The sequence below is a fragment of the Carassius auratus genome, chromosome 32 (assembly GCF_003368295.1).
Source record: "Carassius auratus strain Wakin chromosome 32, ASM336829v1, whole genome shotgun sequence".
In the NCBI taxonomy this organism is placed as follows: domain Eukaryota; kingdom Metazoa; phylum Chordata; class Actinopteri; order Cypriniformes; family Cyprinidae; genus Carassius; species Carassius auratus.
The window spans coordinates 32,714,825-32,733,277 of NC_039274.1; the positions used below are offsets into that span (position 1 = coordinate 32,714,825).

The 18,453-nt window shown below is 40.8% G+C and overlaps 1 protein-coding gene across 2 annotated transcripts in view; it reads left to right on the forward strand.

Moving 5' to 3' along the window:
• Positions 1 to 243: 243 nt before the first annotated feature.
• The window catches only part of LOC113052193 (chromodomain-helicase-DNA-binding protein 3-like), a 46,306-nt gene continuing 28,096 nt past the window's right edge, over positions 244 to 18,453 (forward strand). For both annotated transcript variants that reach the window (XM_026216571.1, XM_026216569.1), the window contains exons 1-22: positions 244 to 599; positions 2,645 to 2,787; positions 3,085 to 3,258; positions 6,579 to 6,703; positions 6,785 to 7,023; positions 7,677 to 7,804; positions 7,891 to 8,020; positions 8,643 to 8,821; positions 9,062 to 9,319; positions 10,428 to 10,631; positions 10,716 to 10,933; positions 11,034 to 11,165; positions 11,282 to 11,372; positions 12,551 to 12,742; positions 12,842 to 13,042; positions 13,221 to 13,358; positions 13,772 to 13,893; positions 14,097 to 14,270; positions 14,424 to 14,565; positions 14,838 to 14,969; positions 15,341 to 15,458; positions 16,280 to 16,404. In XM_026216571.1, the coding sequence (XP_026072356.1) occupies positions 437 to 599; positions 2,645 to 2,787; positions 3,085 to 3,258; positions 6,579 to 6,703; positions 6,785 to 7,023; positions 7,677 to 7,804; positions 7,891 to 8,020; positions 8,643 to 8,821; positions 9,062 to 9,319; positions 10,428 to 10,631; positions 10,716 to 10,933; positions 11,034 to 11,165; positions 11,282 to 11,372; positions 12,551 to 12,742; positions 12,842 to 13,042; positions 13,221 to 13,358; positions 13,772 to 13,893; positions 14,097 to 14,270; positions 14,424 to 14,565; positions 14,838 to 14,969; positions 15,341 to 15,458; positions 16,280 to 16,404 (3,528 nt within the window). In that variant the 5' untranslated portion in view covers positions 244 to 436. The remainder of the gene's footprint in view (positions 600 to 2,644; positions 2,788 to 3,084; positions 3,259 to 6,578; positions 6,704 to 6,784; positions 7,024 to 7,676; positions 7,805 to 7,890; positions 8,021 to 8,642; positions 8,822 to 9,061; positions 9,320 to 10,427; positions 10,632 to 10,715; positions 10,934 to 11,033; positions 11,166 to 11,281; positions 11,373 to 12,550; positions 12,743 to 12,841; positions 13,043 to 13,220; positions 13,359 to 13,771; positions 13,894 to 14,096; positions 14,271 to 14,423; positions 14,566 to 14,837; positions 14,970 to 15,340; positions 15,459 to 16,279; positions 16,405 to 18,453) is intronic.

The following is an 18,453-nucleotide window of genomic DNA, read 5'->3' on the forward strand; positions in this document are numbered from 1 at the left end:
TGCGCGCGGCCGTTATTACGTGCACTTGGCACGTCTGAAGCAGAGAGCGAAAGCGCACACAATAAAACGAGCTGAAATACAAGTTGCAATCAGCCCCCCTCCAGTAACAGTGTGATTATTTCTAAGGAGGGAGGGGAGACTGGAGAGAGAGAGAGAGAGAGAAAGAGAAAAAGTAAAAGGAGGAGGAGGGGGGCGTTCTGAAATAATATAGTCAGCCATTTTTATGTAAGGGGATTTTTCTTATTGGGGGGTGGGGAGGGGGGGTTGTTAAAAAATAAATATAAGGGCGGCCATCTTTGTTTCTCTGCCTTGTAGTGTAAAATATTCCAAAACGCCCCCCACTTTTTGTGTGTCGATTTGAATATTAAATAAATATCATAATTCGAAAGGAATACACTTTTGCATCTCGCGGAACGGGGTCACCGACGGGAATATAATGTCCTCTCTTCTCCGTTCTTGTGAGGAAGATGAGGGCACGGCGGTTAATTCCGAGGGAGGAGATTTTGATGAAGAAGAAGACGACGGAGACCTGGACGAGAACGCAAGCGACATAAACTCACCGGCGGCGCCTACAGAAACTGCAGCGAGAGCGGCGCCAGGTACCGTACAGTCCGCGGCACACGCGGGAGCGCGCGTGGGGCACAAAACACATCGAAACAAACGCGAATGGTCCTAAAAACTGCGATAGCGACAACTGCGTTACTGCATACTTCATTCTGGCTCCTCTAAAGCGGTTGGGCGTTGTGAACGCATTATTTATCCGCGTGCATTTCAGCAAAGAGTTGCATAGAGTTTGGCTAAAGTTGACCGATCCCCCTCTCTCTGTCCCGTCTGTGTCATTCATCAGGTCTGTCATATGATGGTGCTTTTTCATCTCCAGCTGTGATCCGACAATGGATCATTAAGCCGCCACCATGTCGTTTTTGTCTGCCCTGAAGGTTACAGACTCAGCACTTAAGCAGATAAAGAAGAATATGACAATGCATTGATCTAAAAGCGGGCCGGAAAGAGGCGTGAGCATCAGGACTACCGTTGTGATTGTGACAATGTAAATAAACTTGACCCGACCCACTGTCAGTACAGGGCAGAGATCTGCGATGCGATGCTTTCACTTTGCAAAATGCCAATTTGTACACTGTCATCACCCCTCGGGTATGTCAATAAAGCGCTAAATTATTATGCATATCTATGGCATGACATCAACAGATAGTGATGAGTCCAAAGTTTCCACTATTCAGTCGATTAATGTGCCACACTGCATGAAATGGTATCTTAAAGGTTAGTTACAAACATGTTTCCTTAAGCTGACGCTCTGAAATATTATTGAGAAATTAATAAAACTTAGTATTTATTTAAAAAAAATCGTATTGACTTAAATCTAACTTTTAATGCCAGTCACTATCCAGCTGTGCTGATGTTTGTGGGCATTTTTGGGGCCTCGCTAAGTGCGTAACCGCTGTCTCGCCTTCACGACCTTCAGCTGCGGTTCATCTGGTGGTCTGCTCTCAAGGTGCAAGAGTTCACGACGAGGGGAGCATCAGCTGGTTTCGCGGCCTCTCAGTCACCGAGCCCCGAGTGCGTGCTACTGCCGCCCCTGGCTGCAGCGCGCGGGAAAAAAGGCTCTGCCCGCGCGCCCCGGCAACAAAGACCCAATCGAATCTAACTCGTTTATCTCAGCACAATGGCGATAATTCTGCGTTATCAGACATGGCATTCGGATACATCTGCATTCATACAAACAAGCTATATCTGGATGAATGAAGCGGTGTAGAAAGTTAGAAGATGTACTTGTTATCGTGAGGATTCATTTCTATCTTATCTGTCTTGAAAAAGTCTTTCTTTGTTGTAAACTAATGTAGTCAGGTTGATGTAGCCAAATTATATTCTGGACTTGGTCCTATTATGACCAAATGCACTTTTGAATTCAAACGGACTTTTACACAGAACTGTTTGCGTTAAATAAAAGACCAAATTGGTTTGGTTTCATTTGAAGGATTTTACATGGCTTGCTGTAAATAGTCACATGACAAGAGCTGTTTAACTCCACGTTGGCCCTCTGAAAGATGATATCTGTGTCAAAGCGCCTTTTATGGAAGCATGTCAAACTTGTCATAATACAGGCACCTTATTTGGAATATATAATATAAGCAATTGAAGCATATTTTTAGGTGACCTGACAGCAGATTTTGATTGCTTGCATGATTAAAGAACAACTATATTCAACATTTTGTGAAATGAAATTGGGTTACATATTCATTTAAGGATTCCTTATATATTTTACTAAAAGTAACTTCTATTCACACAGTGACCTGAAATACTCATGTTATGGAGTGCTGCATGCAATATTTATCACCGTCTTAAAATTCACTCCGTAAATAGCTTTCGGAGAGTCGTAATTAGGTCATGTAGATAATCATGTTTGTGAGATTAATTCATTAAGTCCTAAAGCTTAGTTCAAGTCAGAAGTGGAATGGCTTATATTTCCTGTGTGACAGGCTCTGTCCCTGCACCGCTCGTGTTGTTCAATAAATGAAGTGGGAAATGATTTGAAAGGATACCTCAGAGGGTTTGTGAAGAACTATGGTCAATTTCATTTCATCAGTCCTCCCATGTTCCCTCATTTCACTGCATCTCTCTCACTTAGATGATGGCGATGACATTGGGGAGACATTGGACAGGGACAACCTGGGGAAAAAGAAACGAGGCCCTAAGAAAAAGAAAGAGACGAAAAAGAGAGACAAGGACAAGGAGGGGAAGATGGCCAAAGCACGCAAGCGCAAAAAAATAGTATGTCGTTCATGTGTTTTCTATCTTAATGTTCAAATGCATCTTTTTCATTAAACTTTCATTTAATATTGATTTGCAAACAGTCAATTGACTATTAATCAAATTACAATATAATTGCAGTTAGTCATAAATATCAATATTTTCTGAAAAGAGCCCCTTGAATGGAAAAATTATTAAGATAATTGTACTAATGTATTATTATATATAGTTATTTATTTGTTGTTTTTTAATTAATGGATTTTAGTGATAGTTCTAATTTGTTCTTAAGCTTGATTTTACTTTTGCTGTCTCTTACAGGACAGTGACATAGAGAGAGACTCGGAGCCAGACTATGCCATGAACTCTGACAGTGCTGCCAGCGATTATGGAGGAGAGAAGAAAAAGAAGAAAAAGCACAAGGACAAAAAAGAGAAGAAAACCAAGAAAAAGAAAAAAGAGGATGAAGACAGTACACACGAAGAGACCACAAAGGTTATCCTTTAGCACTTTCAATGTCTTTTCTTGCACTGTTTCCCATCAACTTTGGTTATACAGGTTGTGTGCCTCAGGGCGACGTCCTGGGGCTATTGTGTTTTCCAGTCTGGCTACCAATAAATTCACTTCTTTGAATTAGGTTGTTACTTGTAGAGGTGAAACGGACTGAAGTTGATCATTTGCACATGTTTCTAAGGGTGCTTTCACACTTTGTTTGATTGCCTGATCCGAACCCGACTTTGATTGCTCCCCCCCCCTCTGCCCCAACTGGACTGTTTTCATATTATTTTATTTAGTTGGGAAGATGGTGTACACATCATCCAAACGTACCGAATGCTGACATCAGTCGTACCCGAGTACACACCAGAAGGGTGAAAAAGCACCCTTAGGCCCTGATCACACAGAAAGTGTTTTTTGCAGTGTTTTTGGTTGGGAGCAGCTCGCGCTATAATCCTTTGATTAGACTGACAGGACAGCTGATTTGGTGGTTGCCTAGCAACATAAGAAAATGGAGCACACTGCCCTTTTTTAAAAGTAATTTAAAAAAAAACTAAAAAACGCGTTCATTGTTATCGGGGCTTAAGTCTTTCCAATTTAAACATTCAGGCGTTTTAAACGTACCGAACACTGACATCAATCAAACCCAAAGAAACGTCACAATAGTCCACATATAATCAACTCCAGTCCATCAATTAACATCTTGTGAGGAGAAAAACTGTGTTTGTAATAAACAAGTTTATCATCATTTATTTTTTAACTTATAAACATTGATACAATATCCTTTATCCATAATATTGCTTTTGTCTAGTGAAAAAGTAAAATCAAGAAAGAAGAAACAAACTCATCTCCATCTTGGATGAACTGGCGATTAGTAAAATTAAAGCAAGTTTTCATTTTGGGGTGAACAATTCCTTTAGTGAATTAACTCAAATTAACTCAGATCTATGATTAAAGTATCAATTATTATGTAATTATTTAAAACATTTCTGTTTGTATGGTGACAGCTTGCTAAAATTCAACAGGATTCAAGTTCACAAGAGGAAAACCAATCACCTTAACTCTGTCTTCTTACAAAACACGAGTACCAGCTACAGCAAAACAAGAGTTTAAAAGAGTTAAGACCCATAATAAATACCCTTGATTTGACAAAGCATTCATAATTAAATTCTTTAAGTGCAAGGGCCAGTGGGTGTTTCCCACTGTCTCAATTTTGATATTTTCAGAACTCATGATTTAATGGATTTTAAAATAAATAAGTTAAATAAACCAAATAAGGAACTTTGAAATTTGAGATTATGAATCCAAATTGTAATATTTCAAGTAATGATTAGGATTGTTTTTAATCAATGAGTTAATTTGTTAAGGGCAACCTTAGGGTTAACACTGAAACAGTATCAAGATCAACTAGTAAGAGCTGAAGCATTTTAGGGATAGTTCACCCAAAAATGAAAATCCTGTCATCATTTACTCACCCTTCATTTGTTTCAAACCGGTATGATTTCTTTTTTCTGCTGAACACAAAAGATTATATTTTTAAGAATGTGGGTAACCAAACAGTTTCTGGTCCCCATTGACTACCATAGTATTTTTGAATATTTTGATGAGGTTTTTTTCATACTGTGAAAGTCATTGGAAACCATCAGCTGTTTGGTTACTCACATTGGTCAAAATATCTTCTTATAAGTTTCAGCAGAAGAGAGAAAATTCATGCAGGTTTGGAACAAATTGAGAGTGATTAAATGATGATAGAATTTTTTTGCTGCACTATCTCCTTAAAGGTACAAGTTGTAGGACCTGCCACTAGAGGGCGCACCATCAAAACAATAACAATCGCGTGGTTTCATGACGCTAAGAAGGAGCGTGGAATAGGGCTGCACGATGTGTCGTTTAAGCATCGATATCGCGATGTACGAATCCACGATAGTCACATCGCAGGCTGTCGTAGTTGATCTGTTATTCATTAACTGTATGGGCCAGCTGCTCCCCAGCCCTTGACGAATTTGATTTGCGGATTAATTGCACAGCTTAACCATCATAGAGTGAAAGTTTTGACAGGGCAGAGAGAGAGCACGTGCGAGAGAGAGGTCGAGAGAGAGTGCGAGAGAGAGCACGCGCGTGCAAGCACGCGCGTGCAAGAGAGATAGAGAGAGAGCACCCTCGAGACTGTGCTCTACTCCTCCCTCCCTCTGGGGGGGACCGCTCACAGGGACCTGTGGGAACCTGCGGGTAGGACAGACGAGGCGAGAGAAAAGGGGATGGAAGGAGGAGCGACAGAGACGAGAGAGGAAAAAAAAAAATTCTGGTTCCCAGACGCACTGCTGCTCGGCCCTCCACCAACTGGGTGATCTCCTCCACGGTGGCACTGGACGGCCCTCGGCCGACGGCACGACACTCCTACGGTGGACGGCGAAGGCTCCTCCGGTTTTGGGCAGCCAGCAGGAGTCCCCCGTTCCCTGCTCCTCCCCGTTCAGGCGGACGGCAGCAGGCTCCGGCTCTCTGGCGAACGGCTCCGACTCCTCCGCTCCCTCACGGACGGCAACCCCCCCTCCACATCGTGGGCGGCCGGCAGCTCGCTCGCTCGTCCCCGGCAACTCACTCCAGCCCACCGCCTCGAGCGTCCATGGCGGCACACTCCTCGCCAGCTCGATGGCACCGCGGATTCACCACAGCGGCGAGGGATCTTCAGCAGCGCGTCCCTCCTTCTCCCAGGCTTTGGCACCACTGTAATAATATAAAACTTCCTAATTATCGGGAAGAAGGAGGCGGGAACCGGCGCACAATCAAACATCATTTTAATTATTCAAAATAAACACAAAACTGCGCATCAGCCCCTCACGGACGACTGATGAGCGCAAATAAAACGCAAAACATAAAATAAAGCCCAGGCCTGGTCCTCTCTCGTCCTTCACTGTCGTCGCTCCAGTTTTATATCCTTCCATCTCCTACGTGGGACTCGAGACCGGCGGTGGGTGCGCAGGTGTCACTGATTTCCCAATCATTCCACCGGCTCACTCCTCATTCCCATGTCCCTCGGCCCCGCCCCACTCGTCACAGTGTCTTTGCATACAAAAACCTTGGTTTTCACACATTCCTGAACCCATATGCAAATACACAATCAGAGGTTCTCGCACTGAAATGAAAGATTGACAAGTACAAACAGTGACATGGTGTTTCTAGCTGTTGCACGTCCACGATAATGTACAAAACACCTAATTACTGATCCAGTTAACATGTAGTGGAGTCTAGGGTGCAGATGTTTCCAGATATTTATAACCCATCCTCACCATGACAGCCATATGATGAAGCCTCTCTTGTAGCCGGTAGAGATGAAAACATCGGCCCAGCTGGCTAGGGAGTGGGGACTGGAGGATGTCGATCACACATTCACAGAAGAAGATTACCGCACACTAACCAACTACAAAGCCTTCAGCCAGTTCATGAGGTACTCACCTTCACCAAGGGTTTCATATATTGTAGTTCCTTTGCAGCAACATTTCTGTATTAAATGTTTGATCTTCTGCAGACCCATGATTGCTAAGAAGAACCCAAAAATCCCCATGTCCAAGATGATGACAATTCTGGGGGCCAAATGGCGAGAGTTCAGCTCCAATAATCCATTCAAAGGCTCGGCAGCAGCCGTCGCTGCTGCTGCTGCAGCCGCCGCGGCAGCCGTTGCTGAGCAGGTCTCTGCAGCAACAGCCTCCCCTGAACCTCCGCCTCAGCCACCACCACTTCGCAAGGCCAAGACCAAAGAGGGCAAAGGTAAGAGGTCACAGTACAGGAGTACTCAGTTCAGGATTTGTTAATTCGCTTCAAAAATTAGCATCAAAAATGTGTGTTTTTTAATACACTAATAACTAATAGATAACACCATGATTTCCCCCAGCTGATTAATCACAGCACATTAAGACAATGGTTTTGTATACGTTTATTGTTGTTTAAATATGCAAATGAGGCACTACTTAATTAAATATGCACAAAGAAATCAGAACTCCAAATCTGATAAAGTCACATAAAGAATTATTGTTTTCTTCAAAACATTTTTAAAATTAAAAAAAAAAAAAAAAAAAAATCAGTAACTTTATTATTTAACTAGTTCCTTTTTTGTGGGAGGGCCAGTGAATTTGTTTTGTCAGGGCATGTAAAAATTTGAACCATAGGCCCAATCGGGCCAGTAGAAAGAAATCCTTACCCTGCATGCTCCTATCCCATATTTTTACATTAAGGTTACTTTTGACCTCATTTAAAGTTAATATTTAAAACCCTGATTTAATAATGTTTTTAAAATGTAATTTAAAAAAAATCTCAAAATCTAGATTTTTGTTAAAGATTTTTGTTTTAAGTCTTTTATTTTGAATGCATCTACACAAAATACTGTTTAATTTTAACATTGCCTATTTATTGGCTATCCACAGGCCCTGGCTTCAAGAAACGCAGTAAGAGTCCTCGTGTCTCAGATAAGAAGAAGCCAAAATCCAAGAAAATGGCACCTCTGCGCATTAAACTGGGAGCGCTTGGTAACAAGAGGAAGAAGAGTAGTTCGGTGAGAGTTTGTGTGCAATATGTGTGCACATAAATGTGTGTTGGGTGCAGTGGTTGTGTTTGATCATGTGTGTGGTTGTAATGCAGAGTGAGGAGGTGGATGAAGATGATTCTGAGCAGGAAAACTCTAGCGTTCACAGTTCTTCAGTCCGCTCTGACAGCTCGGGACGGGTCAAGAAGAACAAAAGGGGTCGCCCAGCGAAGAAGAAGAAAAAGGGTGAGGCATTTACTTTTCTTTATCATTATTCTGGATTTGTCTTTAAAAATGTACCCTTGGATGTATGAATTAAATCAAGAATCAAAAAACTCCTTTTGACATGAAAACAAGACTAATCATACACAGTTTGTTCATTCATTGCAATTAACCTTTCTTGGTTCATCACCATAGAATTGTGGGTAAGTACTAAAGATTATCAGCCGTAGTAGTTTGGATGCACACCCTTAATGTCATTATATACTCATGGTGGAGTTCTTTGCTTAGGGGAAAAAGAAGTTTAAATACCTTTGCTTCGTTATACTGTTAATGAAAATGCTGATGCTGCCCATGTTGCTGAGAGTGACGCTTTTATTGTCAAAGAAGGCGGAGCCCCAAAGAAAACCTGTCTGATGCATAATCACCTCTAATCAATGATAGTCTGAAGGTGTTCACCAGCCAGAGCAAATTGTTCTTGCAAGTTTGCCAGATTTTGTGAAAAATTATGTCACATAATTCTGTTCTTTGTTTTTGTGTGAAGTATATCAGTGCCTTTAATGATTAAAAATAACTTTTAAAATCTTTTGAATGCATGGAAATTATGCATCAGAGGGTTAAAATCTCTCGCTCTCTGCTTTTCTACCAGTGCTGCTGGGTGATGAGGATGGCGATGGTTATGAGACTGACCATCAGGACTACTGCGAGGTTTGTCAGCAGGGAGGAGAGATCATTCTGTGTGACACCTGTCCTCGAGCGTACCACCTGGTCTGTCTCGAGCCTGAGCTGGAGAAAGCCCCCGAGGGCAAATGGAGCTGCCCTCACTGTGTGAGTCACCTCCACCCAACCTTACAGAATTACAGACATCATCTGATACATTTTCTGCATTTATTTTAAAATTAGAATCATTAATAAACATCAAACAAAAAATGTTGGCTTGGATATAGTATGAGATAAATCATAACTTTTTTTCAGTTTGTTGTTCCCCTGTTTAAGATCTTCAGATTGAGCTTTCCTAGATTCATTGTTATGAAAGTGCATGTTTTTTTGTTTTGTTTTTTTTTTCAGGAGAAAGAAGGGATCCAATGGGAAGCGAAGGAAGAAGATTTTGAGGACTTTGAAGAGGAGTGTGATGATGTCCGGGATTTGGAGGCAGGGCTGGGTGGAGAGGAAGAGGAGGATGATCACATGGAGTTCTGTCGTGTGTGCAAAGATGGAGGAGAGCTGCTGTGCTGTGACTCTTGCCCGTCATCCTATCACATTCACTGCCTGAACCCCCCAATGCCCGAGATCCCCAACGGAGAGTGGCTCTGTCCACGCTGCACTGTGAGTAATGCTCCACCACTGTACTGCCAATTTTAGGTCAGAAACCTTAATGTTTATTTATTTATTTTTTGTATTGAAAGTGTCTTGAAAACAGTACCCCCATCAGTTAATACTTTCTCATTTTCAAGTGTCTTAAATGCTAAATTTACACAGTTTATTGTTTTCCTCATGTCTCAGACCCAAACATTCCATTTAAAACTAAGAATTAAAACTATGATAATAGAAACACAAACCATTTAAATATTTATTGTGAAATAAATGACTTATGGGATTGCTGACCTGTAGTTGTGGAGTCACCATTGACAAACAGTTTTGGCCCTTGAAAAGTTGTTTCAAAAGTTAGCGTACTTGGTTACAATGGAGTCCATGGAGAGCATGCTTGAGATGAAATATGAGACATGTGATGTGTGAAGAAGAGACGGAAATTCAAGGTAAATATCATGAACAGATTTTTATTGTCATTTTTAGTCAAGCTGTAATGTTGTTTAATTAAGGAAAAATGTGTGAAAATATTATTTTACTATGGGTGTTTAGAATACATATCATGCTAGTGATGAAAGAAGTTGTTTTTATTTTAAAATTAGGACAATCATCCTGTATATGTGTGTGTGTGTGTGTGTGTGTATATACAGTATATATATATATATATATATATATATATATTTGAGGTCACCAAGTTTTTAAATAATTTTATACTTTTATTCAGCAAGGCACATTAAATACATCAAAAGTTATAGTAAAGAATTATTAAATTATTATTATAATTTTTATAATAAATACTATTTTTACAGACTTTCTTTTTATCAGTGAATCCTGAAAAAGGGTATCACAGTTTCCACAGAAATATTGATTTTAATATAAATATATGATTTTAGATGTGCTTAGCTGCGGTAAGTGAGTCGAGTTACTTGTAGTAATTTTGGTTTGGTGCAAAATTATTGTGGTTGGTTTTGTCTTTAGTGATTGTTTTGTGATTTATATGGTTACTTAAGGAAAAGAGACATAAGCTTGCGATTTTTAATTTGTAATTTATACTTTGCAAATTAATGAATGATTGTCTTGTGGAAGTATGTAATATGATCTGCAACTTCTGTCATCTGTTTTTTAGTGTCCCCCAATAAAAGGGCGAGTACAAAAAATTCTGCACTGGCGATGGGGTGATCCACCACCCCCTGTTCCTGTCCCTCCACCCCCAGACGCACCCCCTGATGCACCGCCCCCTCCGCCTATGAAGGGTCGTCCAGAGAGAGAATTCTTTGTAAAGCTAGCAAGACAGTCCTACTGGCACTGCACCTGGATCACAGAGCTACAGGTGCGAGAGTACGACAGTGTGAGACTGACAAAACTGTTCGAGGAAGTGCAGACATTTCCCTTATCCATATCTGTCCTTCCTCAGCTCGAGATCTTCCACTCTGTGATGTTCCGGAACTATCAGAGGAAAACAGACATGGATGAGCCACCCAGTCTGGACTATGGCTCGGGGGGAGAGGAGGATTCTGGGAAGAGTGAGAAGCGAAGGGCCAAAGACCCTCAATATGCCATTCTGGAAGAGAAGTACTACAGATATGGCATCAAGCCAGAGTGGATGATGGTGCACAGAATAATCAATCACAGGTGTGTGTTTTTTGTTTTAATCTACTGCATTATACTGTATATACTAATAATTTGTACTGTCAGAATATTACATTTGATGTATTTGTGTGTTTGAGCACAGTGTGGATAAAAAGGGCAACTACCACTACCTGGTTAAATGGCGAGATCTGACCTATGACCAGTGCACCTGGGAGAGAGATGAGCTGGACATCCCTGAGTTTGGTCCGCACAAAGCGGCGTACTGGAGACACAGGTACAGTTATACATGAAGTCACCAAGGTTATGATTTCTTGCAGAATCATTGTTTTCTAGCAGCGTATATTATTAGATGATGGAATAAGCAGTGTTTCGGTTCTTTTTTTCTCACAGGGAGGAAGTGATGAAGGAAGACCCAGAGAAGCCAAGGAAGATGAGGAGGAGAGAGGAGAATGATGATGCTCCAAGCACGCCTGTTAATGACGTTAGTGTCACCCCTGTCTTTTATTCCAGTGGTTCTGGAATAATATTTTTAAGGACAAGTATCATTTTTACTAAAATCTGTGGTTTTCCGTCAGGTGTTGTAGTGTTTACTAGAAAGCTGATGAGTTGAATCAGGAGACATATAAAGTGTGCAGGGCTTGCGGACAGGTTTGAAAACTCCTGGTCAGAATGGCGTTCCCCATTTGTTTTTAGCACCTGATATTTTTTTAAACATAATATATAATAACATTTTTTAAATAATATTGGTAATATCCTGAAGTTAAAATAAACCATGCTGCTGCTAGACTAGCGCTTCTCAACCAAGGAATGATGAAGTATTTAATTTATTAAAGTATTAATATTTTAAATTAAGAAGTTAAGTGACGTGTGGCCAAGTATATAATAATAAATAAAGTTAATAATAGATAATATTAATATAATATTTTAGTAAATTAAATTAGTATTATTTAATATGTTATTCATAATTTAACTTTAAATTAAAATTCTAAAAAACACATTAAATCATAATTTGAACTGAAATCATATTTACCCCCCCCCCCCCATAACTATTGCTGTATTGATGAACATAGTTGGAATCACAAAATTAATTGTGATTGATACATTTAATATGTGTATATATATAATTTGAGGCCTAACAATAACTGCTGCTTTCTTCTTGGTGTTGGGAACACATGCAGTGCTGTGCCTGTGCGAAGCTATATTTAAATTATAAAGATGTTGAGAAAAAATAAACATAAAATTCCAAATGGAATAAAATGTTGATATTATTTTGAAATAGTAAAAAGTAAAAAAAAAAAAAGTTTCCAGTAAACCTAAAGATTTTGATTAGCTGGTTCAGGTGTTTCATTAGAGTTGGAGCTAAATGCTGGCCTTCCAGGAGCAGGGTTGGGCACCCCTGCTTTAAAACTATTGATTTATGTAGCATACCACATTTTGAAAGCCACTCTTTTATGTTGTTGATTAATTCTTTATCTGACTATATTTGTTTTCTTGAACTGTCTATCTACCTGTCAGCAGCCCACAAAATTTTCAAGATTGCTTTATTCTTTCCTTACACCTTTTTTCTGCCCACTGCCTATTTTAACCTCCTATGATGTTAGATTTTTTAACTTTTAAGGCATACAGGATCACCTTTCTCTCCCCTCTTTCTTCCTGCAGCCGACAATCAAGTATGAAGAGCAGCCAGACTTTGTGACAGAGACGGGAGGTACATTGCATCTCTATCAGCTGGAGGGGCTGAACTGGCTGCGGTTCTCCTGGGCTCAGGGAACAGACACCATCCTGGCTGATGAAATGGGCTTGGGCAAGACCATCCAGACTATTGTTTTCCTCTACTCACTCTTTAAAGAGGTCTGTGAGGGCCAGGTCACAAAAGTGAATGTTAAATGACAAGTGATCTTTTGAGCCTCTCATTATATTGTGTTCTTCTCTGTCCATTTCTCTCTGCAGGGACACACTAAAGGTCCGTTCCTGGTGAGCGCACCCCTGTCCACAATCATTAACTGGGAGAGAGAGTTTGAGATGTGGGCTCCTGACTTCTACGTTGTCACTTACACCGGAGACAAGGACAGCCGGGCCATCATCCGTGAGAATGAGTTCACCTTTGATGACACGGCAGTGAAGGGAGGAAAAAAAACCTTCAAATTACAGGTGAGAAGGAGAGGAGATGAGCGCTGGGAGGTGGTGAAATGCAAAGATGGACAATGTGAGAAGGAAAGTAAAAAAGGGGAGAATAAGAGGAGCCATATTATGAGAGAAGAGGGAAAGGATGTCATTTGGTGCTGTAAAAGTGACTTTTCTCTAACCATTATTTTCATTTTCCCTCTAGAGAGAAGCTCCCATTAAGTTCCATGTATTGTTAACATCCTATGAGCTTGTGACCATAGACCAGAACGTCCTCAAGTCCATTGAATGGGCCTGTCTTGTAGTGGATGAAGCCCACCGCCTCAAAAACAACCAGTCCAAGGTACACTGATACTAATATTTTAATTTATATTACAATAGTTTCTGATGACAAAGCTGAATTTTCAGCAGCCATTACTCCAGGCTACATGTCACACCATTCTAATCTGCTGATTTGTTGCTTAAAACAACTTTTCTTGTGCTAATAACTGTATTTGTGAAAACCTTTATACAAATGTATACAAATTTACTCCCATTTGGAAACTTCATTCAAAAAGGTGTAAAGTAGTTTGTGATTGGCTGCACATAATGGTTTCATATAGGGATGTGCCCGAAATCTAAATCTGAATTCAGAAAGGCACAGAAAATGAGTAACACATTCTATTGAGCCCTTTAAGGGACATGGTTAGGCTTGGTTAGTAAAGCATCTTGTATATTTCCAGTGAAGTGAAAACTGATGATGTTTTGGTTTGTTAGTTCTTCAGGAGACTGAATGACTACAAGATAGACCATAAGCTGCTGCTAACAGGAACTCCACTCCAAAACAACCTGGAAGAACTTTTCCACTTGCTCAACTTCCTGACGCCCAACCGCTTCAAGTATGACCATACACATAAAAAAAAACAGACCATAAAAGATGCCGAAAAAGAATTTGGCTGATTATGTTATATAATGCAATGATATGCATTTTTAGTGTCCAGATACTTTTTGACAGACAAGACACTTTTTAATGTCTTGTCAACACAGACATGTTTCAATACTCTAATTAATTTTACTGCATCGCTTTATTTCTGTCCCTCAGTAATCTAGAGGGTTTTCTAGAGGAGTTTGCGGACATCTCTAAAGAGGACCAGATTAAGAAACTGCACGACCTGCTCGGCCCACACATGCTCCGGAGACTCAAAGCTGATGTGTTTAAGAACATGCCGGCCAAAACTGAGCTGATCGTCCGAGTGGAGCTCAGCCCCATGCAGAAGTAAGTCAAACAACATTGATTTCATGAACAAAATGTAATGTTAAATGTTAAAGTTATTAGTATCAAGATAATTTAAGATTGTTTAAATAAATTTCTTACTGTGCATGCTAGTTTATTTTCATATGTTTTTATGTGCACACTGTGTATAAACAGAAAATACTACAAGTTCATTCTGACGCGTAATTTCGAGGCGCTGAATTCTAAGGGAGGAGGGAACCAGGTGTCTCTGCTCAACATTATGATGGATCTAAAAAAGTGCTGCAACCACCCCTACCTCTTCCCCGTCGCTTCTGACGTAAGAATACACACTGTATTTCTGACAGCAACAAAAAAAACTTTTCATTTGGATGGAGTTTTCACTCTTCTTGGTCCTATCTTCGACTGGTGCTTGGTTTATTTAGGTAGTGTGAAATACACAATACTGCCACCTGCTGTCAGAAAATGTTATTCGAATATTATTGAAATGTTTCAGATTTAGTTTATTGCACAAGTCATACATAACTTAAAAATAAATTAAAAGTTTTTGTTGTGCATGTGTGTATCATAGGCTGTCTTGCTGTGTTACAGGAAGCTCCCAAAACACCAAGTGGAGCGTATGAAGGTTCAGGTCTCACTAAGGCTTCTGGGAAACTCATGCTGCTGCAGAAAATGCTCAGAAAACTGAAAGAGCAAGGCCATCGAGTGCTAGTGTTCTCTCAGGTACAGACACACATTAAAATACTTTCACTCAACCTGTATTTTATACATAAGAAGCTTTTCTGTATTTGTTATCGCATGAGCTCCCAAATTGTGGTTGTTTAGTGCCCCCAGGTGGTGCACAGCACAAATTTGGACATGTGAAAACATTGCAACTTATAAAGGTTTTTAAATAGTGTTTAGTTTTATATATATATATCATTTCTGCTCCATTTTCAAATTCTAATAGTTACAGTGTAACATGGAGCTCATGACAGGCTAGGTGGTACTTGGATGGTCTAATTTAATCAGATATGGTACTTGGTCTGAACATTTTGATTTAATTATGTTTTACTAGATCTTATTTATTCTTACACACTCTGTTTCCCCCTCAGATGACCAAGATGCTGGATTTGCTGGAGGATTTCCTGGATTATGAGGGTTATAAGTATGAGCGAATTGATGGAGGCATCACTGGAGCTCTCCGACAGGAAGCCATTGACAGATTTAATGGTAAGAACAGCTCACCAGGCCTTTATATTTTGTACATAAATTATCTGAGTAATATTTCTGTTTGGTGTTTTGGATACAGCTAGAGAATTAGCCAGAGCAGTGATCCTGTGGTGCTTTCAGGTGATATATGACACGGAAAAGTATACCATAACACTGGCGTCTAGTGGTACTTAGATGGTCTGATATGAACAAGGGTGGTATGGTTTGAAATGTTTGAGAACCACTGAGTCAGGTTAAGTTTTAATAACTATTCAGATGCCATGGCAAAAAAAAATCACCATTTCTGACTACTCTCTCATCCCAGTCCAAATGTTGATGATTCATGTGAATTTAGAGAGGGATTTTTATTTGTTGGTAAGACTTATTCAATTATTGGAGCAATTGAGTTAGTTGTTTTCAGATGTGGAGAAAAATCTATGCCAAATATTGCATTTCTTATCTTAAAATGGCAGTTGATTAATTTTATTCTTGGGCAAGAAGAACTTGACATTTACAAGGGCAAAATTACTTGAGAACAGACAATGGTTGTGATGTTATATCTCTGTTTAAACCATTTATAAAGTCTGGAATCATTGTTAAATTTGAATGTTACAAAGATTTGAAATATATAAACATTGGAACAACAGTTGTGCCATAATTATATATTTTCTGTTGTGTTGGTGGGAGAATTTATTTTGTTGTTTTGTGGTGTTGGGGTTAAGTGATTGCGTTTTATTGAGATTTTAATCATTTTGCTATTTGTTATGATGACGACTTTTTGGGTGGCTAAAATGTATGCTGAAATCTTACAAATCAGATCCCTTTCTCTTTCTGTCACACAGCTCCTGGTGCATGTCAGTTTTGTTTTCTTCTCTCTACACGAGCGGGCGGTCTGGGAATAAACTTGGCCACTGCGGACACAGTCATCATCTTTGACTCCGACTGGAATCCCCACAATGATATACAGGTAATAATAAAAAAAGAGGAATATCTCATACAGTTCATGCCAGCGCTCACAGATAATCGCTCTACTTATGACACTTGACAGGTTTATTCAGGTGTTTTCTTTGTCATGTGTTGGTTGACAAATTGAGTATGGACTCATGAAACATAGATTCCCTTTCAGTCGGTCACTTTGACATTGTGTTGAACTTCCGACACTAGGGGTCGCACTTGGGATCCCAGACACTTCTGACATCAATGAGAAAAGGTAGATGAAATTGGCTAGCAAAATTTGCATAGCTGGCCATGCCCTGAACATCCTGGTGTGGGCCATGCCCACACTGAAGCAACCATTGTGGTTGGGTTATGTCCTTCATGTGAGGACATGCCCATAGGCATGCTGCACCCGCTACTCATATTCTTTTATAAACGACAATGACTCAGCTGCTTCTCATCCTGGTTCTTCTATTTTCATTTAAAAGGTCTCTGTGATGTGCGTTGAGGAAGAGAAAGGATGCCTCATGAGAGTAGCTTTGCCGTGTGAATCTCTGCAAACCTCTCGTTCCTGCCATAGCTAGTCTTCCAGTAGAGTTAACGGATGAGGTTGAGAGCTCGTTTCAGCTAGAGTTTAATTTCTCATTCGGGGCTCGTGAGGAGGATGAGCTGTCGATCACAGCATCGGAGAGTGCACTAGTACCATTAGAAGCTGATGAGTCAGCTGGAGCTGCACCTTTGGGTGCTCTGTTTCATTCTGAGGCTAACACTGAGATGGCGGCTGTGCTTACCCATGCAGCTGAGAGCATCATCAGTAGACCAGCTTGTGTAGACTTCTCCATCCTGCCACAGATTCTGTTGGTTGGATGACCTGGCTCTTGGGTTCCGAGTGGGACACACAGCTTTGCTTTGCCCCAGTTCTTTTCTTCATGCTAGTGCATGAGCTGACAAAATTTTGGAAGGCACCTTTTTCTGCCAGAAGACAGTACACGGCTCCTCCGTTCTCATCACTCCCAAGGGTGGTTTCAGCCAGGCTTCCCAGGTTTTATCCAGGATGTTAAAAAAGCTGCACAATGGTGGCCCCAACCCTGAAATGGTGCAGGAACTGTGCTCAGTGACTGATTATGCCCAACAAGTTACAAAACTCATGGTGCAGGCTCTGAGGAGGGTAATGTCCACACTAGTGGTCCAGGAATGCCACTTGTGGCTCAACCTGATGGGGATGCTGGATGCTGAGAAAGTTTGCTTTCTTGATGTCCCCATTTCCCAGTTTGGTCTCTTTGGTGACACTGTCGAGGATTTTGCCCAGCAATTATCGACAGTTAAGAAACAGATGGAGGCCATTAAACACACCTTGCCTTGACATGGATTGGATTCTACCCCCAGAACTCTGAAGTGACAACCTCCACCTTTTCATCACTGGGGATAGCCCCCTGTTAGGACTGCACCAGCCCCACAGCAGCCTGGGCTGGCATTCAAGCCTGAACAATGGCAATCCAATCACAGAAAAGTGGCACAAAATTATCATTTACCTCATCATCAGGCTACTAAGAACCCTTGGAAGTCTTCAAAACAGACTTGAGATGAGTGACTCAGGGATGAGGGACTTGCCGACCAGCCTAGCTCCACTTCCTAAGGGGGGATGGGAGGTGGATAGAGCACCACTTTGGCTGTTTGCCACTTGGCAGTCAGCCACCAAACGGTCATTATAAAGAGCAATTTCCTTTTCCCTGGGTCATACACACACACATGGCATTCATGGCCCTCATTGTCATGACAGCCAGGCACTGAATTTAAGTATCAGAGCCTGTTCAGATGCAGACACACTGCCTCCTCACATTTTGATGTTCCAGGTGTGTTGTCAAGTCAGGAGGACGAACCTTGGCAAACTCTGGTTCCTGTTTCTCTCTGTGGCTTCTTCAACAGACCTGAGGAGCAAGGTCAGTGTTGCTCATCTATCACCAAGCATCATGTGGGACACAAAGTCTTCCGGTATGGTGAGCCTTGCTCCAAAATGCCGCAGGAACCCTGCCTCAAGTACATCAAAAGTAGTTCCACTGGTGCGTGTCTGAACGACTGG